This window comes from Carassius auratus, unplaced genomic scaffold (assembly GCF_003368295.1).
Source record: "Carassius auratus strain Wakin unplaced genomic scaffold, ASM336829v1 scaf_tig00011901, whole genome shotgun sequence".
NCBI classification, from domain to species: domain Eukaryota; kingdom Metazoa; phylum Chordata; class Actinopteri; order Cypriniformes; family Cyprinidae; genus Carassius; species Carassius auratus.
In genome coordinates, this window is record NW_020524250.1 from 51,776 (window position 1) to 68,728 (window position 16,953).

Below are 16,953 nucleotides of genomic sequence, written 5' to 3' on the forward strand. Positions count from 1 at the left end.
TTGTTATGCAAGTATGAGGGTTAGATTATTTAGTGTACAGGTCATTTCAAGAGTGATAAACAAAGTGATAGAAAATATTAATTTTAATGCATTTTAAATGTTTACAAATGCGGAAACCACTCATTGCATCACACCATCTCCTGACTGCATTATTATTTGTAAAATAGGGACTTTATGGAGAGTGTGTATATATGGTTAAGTTTAACCGTTTATATTTCATTAATTAAGGGAAATTAACAAGTGTCTCAGCCCTCAAGGGACTATTTGGCCAACAAGCTTATTCCTGCTTGAAAATAAAAATGTTATTTATCGTGTAAAAAACATAAACTTTGAACATAAACACATGCTGATTGATGGACTAGCATTACTCAACATTACTTACTACCTTCCAGCAATGCTACATTCAGTGAAGGTAAAATAGTAAAAAACATAGTTAATTTACATGAAACCTGAAGCCAAACCAGAAAATTTCAAAAAATACCCCACCCTACTTATGAAGATCTGTACACTGTAATATAGGTTGCATTTTGACATTGCCAACCTTTAAATTAAGTTGACAGTGAGTAATAAATAGTATTGAGCATCGAGTAGTTGAGTATTGTGCATTTTTCCTTACCACTATTTCTTAATAATTGTTTAATGATTTTAATGGAACCGGAATCAGAACCGCAACCGTTGAGACTTAGGTCTCTGCAGAGCAAAAGTCGGCGTTTATCACCTTGTGGGTGTTTTCAAACTGCTGGGTGTTTCTAAATCATACAATCAAAATGATCCCCCTTACCCAACCCCACCGCTAAACCTAACATCACTATGATGTCAGCCAACCAGGTATCATGGTGTATAAACACCCTGATCTGGTAACTCCCATTACTTTCGTGCTTATACTTGGAACCGTTAGGTGGAACCGGAACCAGAATCAGAACCGGAAAATTTCTAACGATTCCCAACCCTAGTGAGAAGTGAACACACACCTGGAGCAGTGGGCAGCTATATATCCAGTGCCCAGGGAACAACTGGGGGTTCAGTAGGGGTTTGCGGATCGATCTAAATATCGATAGTATCGATGCCAACACTGGTATTGGTATCAGATCGATACATTTGTAATTGAATCAATATTTTAATTTAAATATCTCTCCTCCACATTCATTATACTTTGCTCGTGTCTTCCACCTCTACAATCCTGAGCAAACGCTGCTTTCACATCCTGGCCCACTTTGCTACTCCTCCCCCTCCTGCTGCTCTGCTGTGATTCGTTGTTGTGTCGTCACGTGACTCACTGACGCAACGCTCCGAGGAGAAGCGATCTGAGTGAGTCGAAGCTGATAGCACATTGAATGAGAGATCAGGATGGCCGAGAGGAAGAGAAGCGTTGTGTGGAGCTATTTTACGGCACTAAATGATAATAATGCAACTTGTGATATGTTTAAAACCAGAAAAAAGCGAGAGATTTTTGTTATTCTTTATTTATTTATTTATTTTTTAAGTCTGTAAAGAATTAATTATACAGTGCCTAATAACTAATAAATAATGTATTGACTTCAATACATTCATAAAAAAAAATATTGCTCCTAAAGAATTGATCATTCATTCACCTCAGAAATAAAGACATACTGCTCTCCCCTACACAAAAGTATTTTTTTTTTAAAGTAAAAAGTATCGTATTGGTATCAGCAATACTGACCATATATGGATTTGGTATCAGATCGATACCAAATTTTGCAGTATCGCCCACCACTAGTGTTCAGTGCCTTGCTCAAGGGCACTTCAGCCATGGGTATTGAAAGTTTAAGAGAGCACTGTTCATTCACTCCCTCCCACCTACATCTCCTGCCAGCATTGAGACTCAAACCTGCAACCTTCTGGTTACAAGTCCAACTCTCTAACCATTAGGCCACAGCTACCCCAAAACTGTGTCCTCTTTTGGAAATCCAAACAAAGTATTTCTACAGTGGCTGAGAGAGCTCAATGCGCTTGCAACTTCAGAAAACACAAGCAAATAGAAAAAGCACCAGCAAATCAAGAAAACATCTTCATTAATTTGACAACACATGCACTGCAAATGCTCATAACACAACCAAATAAAGAAACACACTGCAAATACCCAGAACACAATCAAATAAAGAAATGCAAATGCTGACACCATAACCAAAAAAAAAAAAAAAAAATATATATATATATATATATATATATATATATATATATATATATATATATATATATATATATATATATATATATATTTGAAGTGAATTTTGCAGTGCTTTATTTGGTTGTGTTGTGAGCACTTGCAGTGTGCATGTTGTCAAATTGAGGAAGTTGTTTTCTTTTTGGAGAAGAAGAAGAAGAAACTAGAGGTTTTATGATTGTTCAACTATTTTGATTACAATCATCCTAAAATTGCTTTTATTACTTGTTGCATTTGATCGGATGCTCCATGCCATGCTTAGCTCCTCATTTTGCCTCAGTAGTGCTTGGCTCCGTAATCGCTGCTTGCATCTATATTTACTGTTGTTGTTGTTGTTCTGTGACTTACTTGTGGTGACAAAACCCACACGTGTGGAGTGTTCCAGCAGCTACACTACAGCCGGAAGTTTAATATTCAAACGTGTGAAAGAACGCACTTTAAAAACAGCAACACTAAAACACTGTAATATGTATAGTACATTCATATTCTCCATCAGTGTGTTCTGTTACTGTTACTTCTAATATTCGTGCCAATGTGACATGACACCTACACTGTACATCGACTGATTCATTCACCCTCGAAAACACCGCCTGACATTTCCTCTGCTCAAAAAAACGCCCACATCAGGAAGTCACTATAGTTTTAGCTTACCCATATGTGGAATACTGACACACAATCATCGTTCTCTTAACAGATCTGTAGTAGAAACCTGGGGATTTTTGTTTTTGTCGAGATTCTTGTGAAAGTAAAGAGAAATGAACTGTAAAATGAGGAACGTCTGCATGGTCTCTGAGTGCACGTAGACATTTTTTCACTTCCCCCCTATAAAAAAAAGAGGAAAAAAGGGAAGTTCTATAAACAACAATAATTTAAATAATATAGACTTTTCTTCCCAGTTACATACACTCCTAAAAAATAAAGGTGATTAAAAGGTTCTTCACAGTGATGCCGTATGGTCTGTGTATCAAAAGCACAGTTTTGAGCACCTTGAAGGAATGTAGTGGATGTATTAGATGGGTATCTGGCTTGTATTTTCTGGCATTTAGTCACATAGCCATTGAATATTACAAATATTAGAATGTTTTATATGAAGTTATGAAAGCACTCTTTCCATTGTAAATATACTCATATAACGTAAGAGCTTGACAATACAAATGAATGAATACAATCTGGGCAATGCAAATAAGACTCCCAACATGCCTTATAAGCCGGTCACTTTTCATCCAAAAGATTAATGAATGAGTCAGTGTTTTTTATATATTAATGATTTCATTACCAACGCCATACATAGCATTATAGATTCTAGAGAAGTGAATATTATAGTTCTAGAGAAGGGACACCTGAATAATGATGTAATCTCATTGTTTGTGTAGACTTATATGGAAATATGAGATGAAGGCCATAGAGACGGACTTGAGATTCAGAAACTGAGGCACTGTGATCTGAGCTGTCATACATAACAAGTAATACATAATATGGTGTTAATTTTTAATGGGTTTTATCATTATGTTCCTGTAATACTAGGAGATAAAGGTAGATGGGTAAACAGATGATATTAATAAAGTCATTATTATAATTAGATAAAATAAAACATAAGTTGTTTTATAGACTTTTTTACCGTTTCAGACAGGGAATCTCCAGGCCTAAAAAGTGTAAAAGATTTTTCTATCTTTCTTATGAAGGTTCAGATTGTGTGTGTCCCTTTTCCTGTAAAAAAAAAAAAAAAGATCATTTCAATTAGGTTTGAAGCAACACAGCAACTTCCATATATTTTTGCAAAGTTTAGCAAACCACAGCTCCCCCTGCATCTGCTGTTCTGCTTCTCTGGGGTCTTGGTCAAGTTGCCTCGTATTTGTCTTGAATTTTTTTCCTGTTTTTGTCTGTGGTGTCACTGTAAAACTCTTTCACTTTACTTTAGAAGCTAAACTATTTGGCCAGTTGTTATACTAATTATTTTCTACTAATTCATACTAATTATTATTTTTTACTTGTTGTGATTGGTTCCTCCAATAACAACAAGTTTTATAATGATTATAAACAAATAAATCTACAAACCTCTCTATATTAGCACTCTGGTTTTTCATCATGAACTGATGGAGCACCATGATATGATATCATAAGATATATCAATATAAGCATGCACAAAGTTCCCCATGTAAAAGGGAAGAAGTGACATCTGTTGCAGTGTTCATAATCTTCACTTTTGGCTTTGTGGCTCCCTCTTCTGGCTATTTATTGTTATTGCATTGAATTCAAAATTGACCAGGCTTTAAGATCTTTGTCAAGACTAAAATAAAATTTTGGACCAGTTAACTGTGAATGGACAGATGATTATTTTTATTTTTTTAAAGACTGGTCATAACTTTAAAGTCGGTTATATAAAATGTATATTCAGTTGAATCAGAAAAATCTTGAAATCTTGGCCAACTGAAAAGTATGAACATGAAAAGTATGTACAACTCTAAATACTTAGTTGGGGCTACTTTTGTCTGAATTACTGCAGCAATGCGGCGTGGCATGGAGTCGATCAGTATGTGCCACTGCTCAGGTGTTATGAGAGCCCAGGTTGCTCTGATAGTGGCCTTCAGCTCTTCTGGATTCTTGGGTCTGGCATATCGCATTTTCCTCTTCACAATACCACATATATTTTCTAGGGGGGTTAAGGTCAGGTGAGTTTGATGGCCAATTAAGAATAGGTATACCATGGTCCTTAAACCAGGTAATGTTGGCTTTGGCATTGTGTGCAGGTGCCAAGTCCTGTTGGAAAATAAAATCTGCATCTCCATAAAGTTGGTCAGCAGCAGGAAGCATGAAGTGCTCTAAAAAGTCTGTGTTGACCTTGGACCTTGGACCTCAGAAAGCACAGTGGACCAACACCAGCAGATGACATGGCACCGCAAACCATCACTGACTGTGGAAACTTTACACTGGTCCTCAAGCAACGTGGATTGTGCGCCTCTCCTCTCTTCCTCCAAAGGAAATGCAAAATTTACTTTCATCAGAGAACATAACTTTGTACCACTCAGTAGCAGTCCAGTCCTTTTTGTCTTTAGACGCTTCTGATGCTGTCTGTTGTTCAAGAGTGGCTTGACACAAGGAATGCGACAGCTGAAACCCATGTCTTGCATACGTCTGTGCGTAATGATTCTTGAAGCACTGACTCCAGCTGCAGTTCACTCTTTGTGAATCTCCCCCACATTTTTGAATGGGTTTTGTTTCACAATCCTGTCCAGGGTGCGGTTATCACTATAAATTTTCACTTTTTTCTACCACATCTTTTCCTTGCCTTCGCCTCTATATTAATGTGCTTGGAAACAGAGCTCTGTGAACAGCCAGCCTCTTTTGCAATGACCTTTTGTGTGTTACCCTCCTTCTGCAAGGTGTCAATTGTGTCAATTAATGGTCGTCTTTTGGACAACTGTCAAGTCAGCAGTCTTCCCAATGATCGTGTAGCATACAGAACTAGACTGAAAGACCATTTAAAGGCTTTGAATGTGTTTTTAGTTAATGAGCTGATTAGAGTGTGGCACCAGGTGTCTTCAATATTGAACCTTTTCACAATATTCTAATTTTCTGAGATACTGAATTTGGGATTTTCCTTAGTTGTCAGTTATAATCATCAAAAATAACAGAAATAAACATTTGAAATATATCAGTCTGTGTGTAATGAATGAATATAATATACAAGTTTCACTTTTTGAATAGAATTAGTGAAATAAATCAACTTTTTGATAATATTATAATTATATGACCAGCACCTGTACTGTAAACAAACACACACACCCCACACAATGGCACCATTTCACCAGAGTACATTTGAACTCCTCCATTAGCCTGTATATTTTCTCAAGTTGATTGTTGTAGAAATATTATCTTTTAGTAATACTAGCCACTACAACTTAACTTTTGAACTAAAGCAGGGTTGCCAACTCTTACGCATTTGGCATCAAACACGCTCCCTGGCTCTGTCTCATGCTCTCACTATGCCCATGTAGGCTAAATCTCATGCCAAATTGGTAACCCTACTTGCGAAATGAAACAAATACTCAGCTTTCAAATTTTGCATGTTTTAATACTAAATTCAAACAATAAATACCATAATGTGGCACTTAATTTGGCATTAATGTAGTGATTCAGAGCCATCGAAACACTGAGTTGCGACAAGCATCGATCTCGCCGGCATCGCCACGCAGTCACGTGGTTCATGGAGCTCTCCAAACTAACTAGCGTTGACAATACATTTTAATAGATATACGACAGCTTCATTATACAGGTATTTGCAGCTATTTCTGGTAAACATTACAGCATATTATGCATTGATTATTACGTTGATGGCATTTACTGTATCATTTTATTCTGGACTGTGATGGAGAAGCAACATTAATATGGTTTTCTTAACCCTCGGATATTGCTTATAATGTGACCATACAGCTTAATATTTTTTTCAGTTAAAAAAGTTGTATAGTTTAGTTCAATAATTTCATTTAATATTTTGAGGAGTTCTTTTGTTACTAAATACTATTTGTACAATTATTATGGTCCATTAGCCTAATGACTTAAAATATATATTTATAATATTTATATTATTTATATAGAAATTAGTGTAGTATTTAAGGTTAAAAAAGAGAAAATGGTTTTAAATTCCAATGCAATTCGAGTAATTTTGTGGTCAGAAAAAAAAAAAAAAAAACATTGTAATGACATGGTTTACCCGCTGTATGGCTCTTTACTAAATATATCTAGAATATTATAAGTCATACTTTCTTACTTATTTTTAAGTTCTTCATTTGAATAATTTAGACATGATTAAACACTAGATTTTTAAATGAGAAATTAAAAAAGAAAAAGTTAATAACTTGCATCCTTTTTTATTTATACTCGCAAAATTACACACAACGAATGCTAGCAAATACTGAAATTAAGTTTAAATGGTGCTAAAAATATTACAAAGTATTACAGTATACACATATTGATATTGAATCTATATTAAATAAAACAGTGTTTTTTACCCTGTGCATCCCCTAGTGGACAACAGAGATACTGTTGCTTTAGCAGGTACTTTTGTCTGTAAATAATTATTACAGTTCATTTCATTTACATTGACCCTAGTAATCTGTTTTTATGTTGGACTAGTGGCACAGTTAAAACAAAAAAGTCACAATTAACATGTAAACCTGATAACTTTATTCAACATTCATTTAAACACTGTTGAAATTTATCAGTCAGAATGATTTCATTCTTTCCAATTGTAATGAAAGGTGCCCATGTAAACATATCTAGTTGTTGGTCAAAATTAAATAACATCATTTAAATTCAAATGTATCCATCTTGATCATATGTTGCTTTAAAATAGCTCCAAATTGAACATAATAAATTCAGGCAAGTCTTGCTGTGTGCTTTGGAAGCTCTTCTGGCTGATTTAAATATATGATGACATTGTCAGTGTGATTGCCAGGTTTATCATCCTGAGACACTATTAATGCTGCATAAGAAACACTGAGATAAAAGTGTGACTCTTTCCAGTAAGACAGCTCACTTAAGGGGGTTTTGGTCATGATTGTTCTTGCTCACTTATGTGCATGGTACATTATAATAGTACGTGCTTGTGCTGTACTATTTAAGGACAACTAAAATCACCAACCAATAGCATACATCTAAAGTCAGAGACCTCAGTCAAAACAAAAAGAGTAATTCAGTGACTCATTGGTCACATCTCAGTGTTGGAATGATTAAGTATCAAAAGTGTCTGGATGACTGGAATCAGAAAATTTGAGTCACTGTTATAAACTGAAATCATCCCAACCACCATGACTTTTGGAAGTTCCTAGGATAGCAAAGTCCACTAAAGGAGCTTTTCGCAATTGGCTCCCAAACTCTGGATTATCCTTCCTGATAATGTTCGGGGTTCAGACACACTCTCTCTGTTTAAATCTAGACTAAAAACACATCTGTTTCACCAAGCATTCAAATAATGGATCTCATAATTTGTGACTGCAGTTGTATCTGATCAAAGGCACATTATTCTTTAGCTTGGGTTAAACAATTAATTTCACTTGGTTGGAACAGCAGATATGCTAATTATGTCTCTATTTGTTTCTCTGTTTTGCCATGGGATTTACACAAGCTCCAGTCTGGATCCAGAACACCTGAGAAGAGATGATGCTTGCTGACCCTCAGAGGACCCCAGATGATGCTAACCCCAAAACAACATACAGAACTACCAAATAATGCTGCATGTGTGATTGCTGTTAAAAGCGTCGTATTAATTTTTCAGAAAGTTGCCATATGCACATACACTGAAAGTCACCACTGACTTCTAAATATTGTAGAAAATTAATTTTCTGTAAAGTTGCTTTGCAATGATTTGTATCGTACAAAGTGTTATTCAAATAAACATGAATATATATATATATATATATATATATATATATATATATATATATATATATATATATATATATATATATATATATATATATATATTTCAGCTATATTTAGGGCCCAAGGACAGAGGTGAGAGGACACTATTGGAGTTGCTCCATTTATTATTATTATTATTATTATTATTATTATTATTATCCAAAATAAATCGCATTTTTGAGACCCTAAACATGCTCATGAAATTTTGCACACACTCCAGAAGTGGCAAAAATGTATTTAAAAAAAATTGTTATAGCGCCATCTGCTTGCAACAGGAAGTAACATGTTTTACTCTGTAACAAACTCCTCCTAAAGATTTAATGACATCAACATAATTTTATTTTTCAGTCTAATCTAAATGTCTTTGTGATGTTAAATTCTGAAGATCTCGAGTTTTGTTAAAGGGCGTGTCCGTGGCAGCGTGACAAAGTTCAATGTTTCGCTATGGGAATAGAAGTTGTTCTAACTCTAACTCACTTACCCCAAACTTCACAAGTTCAATAAGAGTCCAGGCCCGGACACATCTAAATGCCAATATTCCATCACAATTCCAATTCATCATAGTGCCACCTTCTGTTATCAAGAAATGACTTGTTTTACATTAACTTAAACATGCAATGTCCAATCTGTACCAAACTTCACATATTTGGTAAGATTCCCGGTGTCCTGACATTTTATCCTACCCTGTCAGATTTTCCTACGCGGGTTTACTGCGCACGCGCACATCAATATCGCGTCCTTTGTCTCATGCTAAACAACGATATTTAATGTATCTGCATTACTGTAAGGGTAGGTTTAGGGCTGGGGTAGGTGTAGACTTTAATAAAAACGCAATCTAATTGGTAGAAAATAATATTTATTGTTGGTTTCCTGTAACTGTATCCCTTTTAGCTACAACCGCGAATATAACAAATAATTACTGTATTTGCAGTACTGTAAAGGTATGATTAGGGTTGTGGTAGGTGTAGACGTTAATAAACCATAACTTTACAGTAGAATTTTCGTTGTGGAATTGTACCACCCACTGTTTTGGTGGGAAGTAGGAAAATCTGACAGCGTAGGACAAATCGACAGAACACCGGTCTGAAGACATCTAATGGCCAATATTCAGATATAATCATAGGGCCACCCAGAGCCGGATTAACGCAAAGGCAAACTAGGCACTTGCCTAGGGCCCGATTGGCGGGATGGGGCCCAGACAGAGGGACAAAAAAAAAAAAAAAAAATTAATAATAATACAAATAAAATAAAATGTACAAATGTCCTATCTACAATTTATTGAAATATGTATTAATTATTTTATTAATTAACTAAAAATAGTGACGATGTTTATCTTAACCACAGACTGTTACATTACGTCACATTAACGCCAGCCCATGACTGTATTTATATAGAGGCGCCAGCCAGCTAAATCCGAGGAGACGTCAGCGGCGGTCAGAGGTTAGAGCGGGACAACAAAGCTAGCAGTCAGGTGTGTTTTGAGTAGACTAACATTCATTCAAGATGCTTTCTGGTGCGGCAAAACGTAAAAAGAAAAAAAAATGAAGAAGAACAAAAGAAAAGACAGCGGGGGGCTTTACAGAAGTTTCTGTCGGGCCGCCGTCCGACAGCTGTGAACCTGCTCGAGTCAGCAGAGCCAGAGGCCGAGCCAGGCCCGGAGACACGGCCCGAAGATGCGGCGGAAGACGCGGCAGGAAATGCGGAGTTTTTCAGATGTTATATAAACACTTGTCAACCATTTATACTGTAATAATTTAAGCTGCGTGTTTATTTGTTTTTGCGCCTTTAAACATGATTCAGTCCATTCAAATTCCTCTATTTCTTCTTGAATGTCTTTCCTCCATGCGTTTAATTTGTCTACAGCAGACTCTTTAGACTTAGACATTATTAAATTATAATATTTCGACAATTGGCCCTTTTGACAACTTTATTCAATTATTTCCTCAATTAATGACAGTTTGTACATAATATCTGTAGACCTGGAAGACATAAAACTTTTAAGCTGTGAATATATAAAAAAAAAATGTTTTGAGGGAATCTGGTGTTTATCACACAATTCTTGAAATGTAAGAAGTATTCCATCCATACAAGTCTTTAATAGTCTGAATTCCTTTAGTTTTCCATAGATTAATTCTTCCATCCTTATATTTATTATTATTTATTGTTAGACAGTTTCTAAATGGTCTTGATGAATGTGAAGGGGTCATGTTTGCCTTCTTGTTCTTAATTACATTTATAAATGTTGTAAGCTATTGTATTTTGCAGAAAATCTTAATTACAACATTTATAAATGTTGTAAACTATTGCATTTTGCAGAAAATCTTAATTAAATGTGTTGACTAAATGTAGGTTTACATAGTTTACTGATACCTATTGGTTATTTACTGGTACTACTGCCTTAACAATGACACTCCCAATGGATGAGGATAATTTAATAGCATTCAATAATGTGTAATGACGTATAAATAATGAATATCAAACAATAGTCTGATAGACTGTTTAATATACAACACAACCAATTTGTAACCAAAGACTAGCTTATGTAAAATGTGAATTAACTTTTATTAGTAACTTTGGTAAGTTTCAGATTTCAATTCATAAATAACATCGATGGAGGGGGCCCCAAAAAATGCAGCCTGCCTAGTGTAGTCCATTTATTTAATCCGGCTCTGGGGCCACCTATTTACAACATGATATGTCGTGCTTTATACTAACTTAATTATACAATGTTCAATCTGCACCAAACTTCATATGTTTAATAAAAGTACTGGTCTGAAGACATCTGCATGCCAATGTTCAGTTATAGACATAGCTCCACCAGCTGGCATCAGGAAGTTTGGCACATATAAATTACTTTGACCCATTCCTTTTATATTTGCCTCTTTAAATGCATATTGCTCACTGTTCCCAGTCTCTTTGAAGCCATCAGATGGCAGTACGAAAATCCCTTTCATCACTGCTTGCACCTTTAATATTATTATTATTCAAAAGATCAATTAAAAAAAAATTAAGAACAAATTCACTCAAATGAACTGCAATATGTAGGACAAATGTGCAATAATCTTTAAACAGCAAAACAAAATATTAACAACCATCTGAAACAATAACTTGAACAGTGTGTAAAAGTAATCCCGATGTAAGAAATTTGCTGTGATATTAAGTCTCATATAGACAGTGAACTGCATTTGTTGTTGTTGTTGTTGTTTATTCAAAACCATTGCTGGTGCTCAACAGCACACTGCTCCTCTCTTTTTGAGTGCTTCTGGAGCTCATATGGATTTTGTCATTAGCAAACACGTCTTTGGAGGAGCCTTCAGGCGACGTCCTGACCACACTCGAGAAGGACATGCTCACGTGTTTCCTGAGCAGTTTGAGTACCTTCTTCTTGTATCCCTTGCAGGCAAAGAAGTAGATAAAGGGATCCAGACACGAGTTAAGGTTCATTAAGCAGACAGTGATGTGAAGGGAGATCTGAAAGTCATGCAGTTCTGAGCAGTCTGGCTTATACCGCAGCTTTCTGATCATGTACTGCAGAAGGTCGACGTGGTAAGGGGTGTAGCACACCACAAACACAAGAATGACAGCGCAAATCACGCCGATGGCTTTGCGACTACGACCCGACTTCTCTGTCAGTTTATTAGACTTGGCCAGGAGGCGGAGCTTGGAGCACAGTGCAGAATAACACACCAGGATGGTGATCACAGGGATGCCGAAGCCAAGCACCACGGCACCGATGAGCATGACAGGCAGGTTGTCAATCTTCTCAAAGTTGGGATATTCCATACACGTTATGTGACCACTTTTTTCCACGTTCGTCATGGGCATCGACAACAAAGGCAGGGTCTGCATCAATACAAGGACCCATACGGCAGCACAGATGTACCGCACCTTCTGAACCCTTCGGAATCGGGAGAAGCGCAGCGGCAGCACCACTGCAATAAAACGGTCCACGCTCAAACAAGTCATGAAGTTGACACCGGCGTACATGTTGATGTAGAACAGCAGCGCCACGGCTTTGCACAAACCCTCCCCCATTGGCCAGTGGAACCCCTTGGCATAGTAAACCGTACGCAAGGGCAGAGCAAGCAAAAACAAGATGTCCGACACCACCAGGTTGGCAGAATACAGAGTTGTGGAGTTGAGTTTTTTTAAATTAGGCCAGATGACATGCAATGCCAACACATTGCCCAGTAGACCCACAATGCAAATCAGAGAATACACTGTAGGCAGGAAATACTGTGCCCAGTCACGATGGTCATACAGGTTGGTACAGGTGTCTGAGTCATTGTGGGTGGTGTTTGAATCTACTTCTATCTCCATGGGGTCAGTTATGAAATCTGCAAAAGGGAACACAGATACATTACTACAGAACTGAAAAAAAAAAAATCAATCCATGCTTGAATCAGGTTACACATTGTTGTTTCACTAAGGAAGTGTAAGCAGCTAGTGTCTTTTTTTGTAACGGCCATACAAATGCAGGCAAAGGAAATGCCATTACCCACCTGTGGTTTCAAAGCACCTACCCCCATACTCACTGCTCACTATAACAACATTTTTCTGAATGTGTCAAATTATTTTTACATGCTGTGATACCGCTGTGAATGGCAAAGGAAGTTTTAATCAATCATCAGTGCAAATGTGAAGACAGGAAGTCCAGATAAGCACTGCACTCCATTGGAGCAGCGAAAGGTGTTTCCTGTGAGTCCTACAACTGCCCAAATTCTGCACCCTCACAAAGACCTTGACTTCTAGAAAACCACTTCTGAGTAGAACACAGTTTTCTGTGATTAGGTAACAATGACTGTGCAATGGTTAGTATACTTCTGCAAAGCTTATGTCCACTTTTTCGGATTTAAAAGAGATTGAGAAGAAACCACATATTTTCTATATGCTGTTTTAGCATTTTGCAATCATTCACAATTGCTTCACTGTAGAGTAGAAACCATGCAATGCATAGATTTGTAGTATGTTAATGAATCATCCATCTGCCAGCATGCTCATGCTCTATCACATGCTCTGAAGCAATGCAGCAAACTAGAATGGATATTTCCTATCACCCTTCTATCCATTTAAATACATTATTATTATAAAAATTAATACATTCATAATTAATATAAAAATTCAGCTTGAACATTATTTCACATATGCTAACTGAAGGAAGAACTGATCAAAACAGCTTAAAAATATACAAAATCTGCAAATTTCTACTGATCTGTTTCCAAGAGTATCGATGATTAAGTACTTTTTGTTTGATCCAGCAAAAGAGTTTCAATTAGTCCTTCACAAACATTATTATTAAAACATATGTACTTACCAACTTCTTGTGCCCCAGTTTTTGTGTCTGTGTTGTGTCAATTGGTCTGATCATTGCAGTGTGAAAAGTGGCACCTCCTGGTCTTGGTATTGACCACGTTTTCTTACACACCCGACTGAGCAATGAAATACTCCACTCTGCTTTTGTAACCATACCGACGACATAATTTCCTGTATTTCTGAGCAAGATCTGCCCTTTTTTTTCCTCAGTGGTTCTCTTCTGAGTGAGCACCTTTCACTGTCACATGTAAATTGCCTTCCTACACGTGTCCTCTGTGTTCAGCTGTGGTTTCAGAAGGATGAAACGCAAAACGATTTTATAACCCCTGTTAAGGTTTACTTTAATAATTACATTTGGACACTGAATTTGTGAGTAGAGAAAAAAGGAGATTTATTTATTTTAAACAAATATTCATGTATTAATTCGTGGGGAAGAATCCAGCTTCCTTTATTATATCGTTTTAATTGTGAATTAGTATGGAAGAATTTAATGGAAACTTTTTTTAAAGTTTTGATGAAATGTGTTATTTTGATTCTTTATCATGCGGTTTGCAGCATTGTTGGGTGTGACAGAAGTTGTGAAAAGGCCCAGTTCTTCGTTCTATTGATAGAATTAGAAAATTACATCTGCAAGCTTTTGAAAGACTTCCTGTTAAGTTTGAAACATCCTATTTGCACCTGTAGGCAACTACTCAAACAAGGTTTCGATGAATTCAAGAACACAAATGCATGCTTTATAGCTTTACGTTACTACTGTAATTAAAGTTGAGAATACAAGCCGCATGCCATGATTTATTTCTTCACAATTTCTATTATATAAAGGTTGTATATTCTCAGTAATACATATAAAGTTGAAGTTTTTCATGTTGTTTACAATATTTTCTAAGCTTTTCTACTTTTACTAAGCAGAAAATGAAAAGGTAATTTCCGGCTGCTCTCTGTCCCCACAGATACTATTCTATTGACTTGATAAAGATTTCCAATGCTCTTTAAATGTGTGCTATCAATATTTGTAATCTTATTTCCAAATATGCGAACACTCTATTGCATGAAAAGCAATGACTAATTAATTCCTGTGAAGTCACCTATTACCTAAATCTGAAGCACCCTTTTTTTTTCATGTGGTGTGACAATGTTCAGAACTTTTCCAGAATAACTGAGTTCTCCAATGCGGGGAGTCCCATTTTTTATGTTTGTGTGTGACTGCATAAGGCTAAATGTCAGTGTACATTTATGCACAAGAGCATGCAAGTCTCTGAAACATATATGTGCTTTGTAAAAAATCACTGTTCTAACTTTGGTGATTTATTTTATTTAATTTTTAAAGCATATTTTCTGACACATTAAATGATGGCTTCAGTTTCTGCTATCTACAGATTGACCTCTGTTCAACTCTGGTATACACACCTGCTGCTTCTGCACACACGAGAAAAACACATTTTTCAAATGTGTAAGCAATAATTTCTCACATCTAGGGTATGGCATACATAGCTGCTAACTATTTCCCGGTGGTGTTTTTCGTGCACTTTAGGGTGGTTTTCACACCTGCTGTGGCCTCAGGAACCCTCTGTTTAAACTCTTCAGCTTACAGAATGTCACTGGATTCTTGTTTTTATTTATACTGATAAATTTACATAAAATTATATTTGGTTATTTTAGCTTTTTGGAAGGTTGTTAAACACATCAAGGGATGATCTATGAGCATTACACTTTACTGCACATTACTGTTGGAAGATTGTATTTGTCAAAAATGTGCTGTAAAGCTACTTTGGTCAAAGCACTCTACCTACTGTACATCACGTAGGGTTTCATTAATCTGTCTGTGTCTGAATGAATGAACTGGATGACTTGAGTCAAAGACATGGAAAAACAGACTGAATGTGTCTGCCTGGCTTCTAAATTAAGAGCTGGTGCTTTTAAAATAATACAGCAAGAGATTTGTTACTATTAGTTTCATATAAAACAAAATGTCAAATCAAATATTTTATAATCGATTTCTCACTGCAATTTTGTCCCAACAATATCATTTGGGCCACAAACACCACAGAGACTGGAAGAATGCTAGCTGAAATTGTTTCATTTCTTAAGCACACTAGACAGAAGTTTCAGTTTTGACTCATTGCAAAAGAGAGCTCAGTTGTTTTGAGTGTCAGCAATGCACTTAAAAGTTTTAACCAGACTTACCATCACAGAATCTTTCATTTGAAAAGACCTTCACCTTACCTCACTGTGATCTTTTAACAAGATAATACAGACGACGATGATTCCCTTCTTGTAATTCAGTACAGGTTGTAATCAAATGTGACACAAATTGTCTACTTTCAGCATATCTGAGTTAAAGGTTAACTGGGCTGATTGGCAGCTGAGTCTGACTTTTTACTTGTTGGTAAGTAAAAGCGTGAAGTAGACGTTAGGAGTGACAAGGACCTGTGAATTAATGTTGTTAAAAAGAGGAAATCTATATTTAAATCTATCTACTCCTTATTAGCACTGTATTGGACTTCAGAACTGTCTCGGCTCTTCATAGCATAGATTCAACAGAGTACTGGAAACAGAGACTTTGGTCCATATTAACATGATAGCATAGCATAGCATGTTTGCTGCAGAATTATTGGCTGTGCATCGCTATTGTAACTCTCCACCAAATGCTAAAGGTACTCTACTGGATTGAGATCTGGTGACTATGGAGGCCATTTGAGTATATGTAGTGAACTCTAGGCCAATGGCATGCTCAAGAAAACAGTTTGAGATGAGTTTTGTAAAATGGTTCATTATCCTGCTGGAATAGCCATCACAAGATGCACACTGCGGTCATAAAGGGATGGGCATGATCAGCAACAATACTTAGGTACGCTGTGGCATTTAAACGATGTTCAATTGGTGCCAAGGCACCCAAATTGTGCCAAGAAAATATCCCTGACACCATTACACCACCACCAGCAGCCTGAACCGTTGATATAAGGCAGGATAGGTCCTTATTATCAGGATTATGATGCTTTTGCCAAATTCTGACCCTACCATCTGAATTTTGCAGC

The 16,953-nt window shown here is 36.4% G+C and overlaps 1 protein-coding gene across 1 annotated transcript; it reads right to left on the minus strand.

The window, feature by feature from the left end:
- Positions 1–11,556: 11,556 nt before the first annotated feature.
- LOC113073316 (G-protein coupled receptor 183-A) lies at positions 11,557–14,041 on the minus strand. Its single transcript, XM_026246215.1, has 2 exons — positions 13,920–14,041; positions 11,557–12,942 (listed from the first exon to the last, which is right to left on the minus strand). Exon 2 carries the CDS (start codon positions 12,923–12,925, stop codon positions 11,810–11,812), a length of 1,116 nt encoding a protein of 371 aa, XP_026102000.1. The 5' UTR covers positions 12,926–12,942; positions 13,920–14,041; the 3' UTR covers positions 11,557–11,809.
- Positions 14,042–16,953: the final 2,912 nt, after the last annotated feature.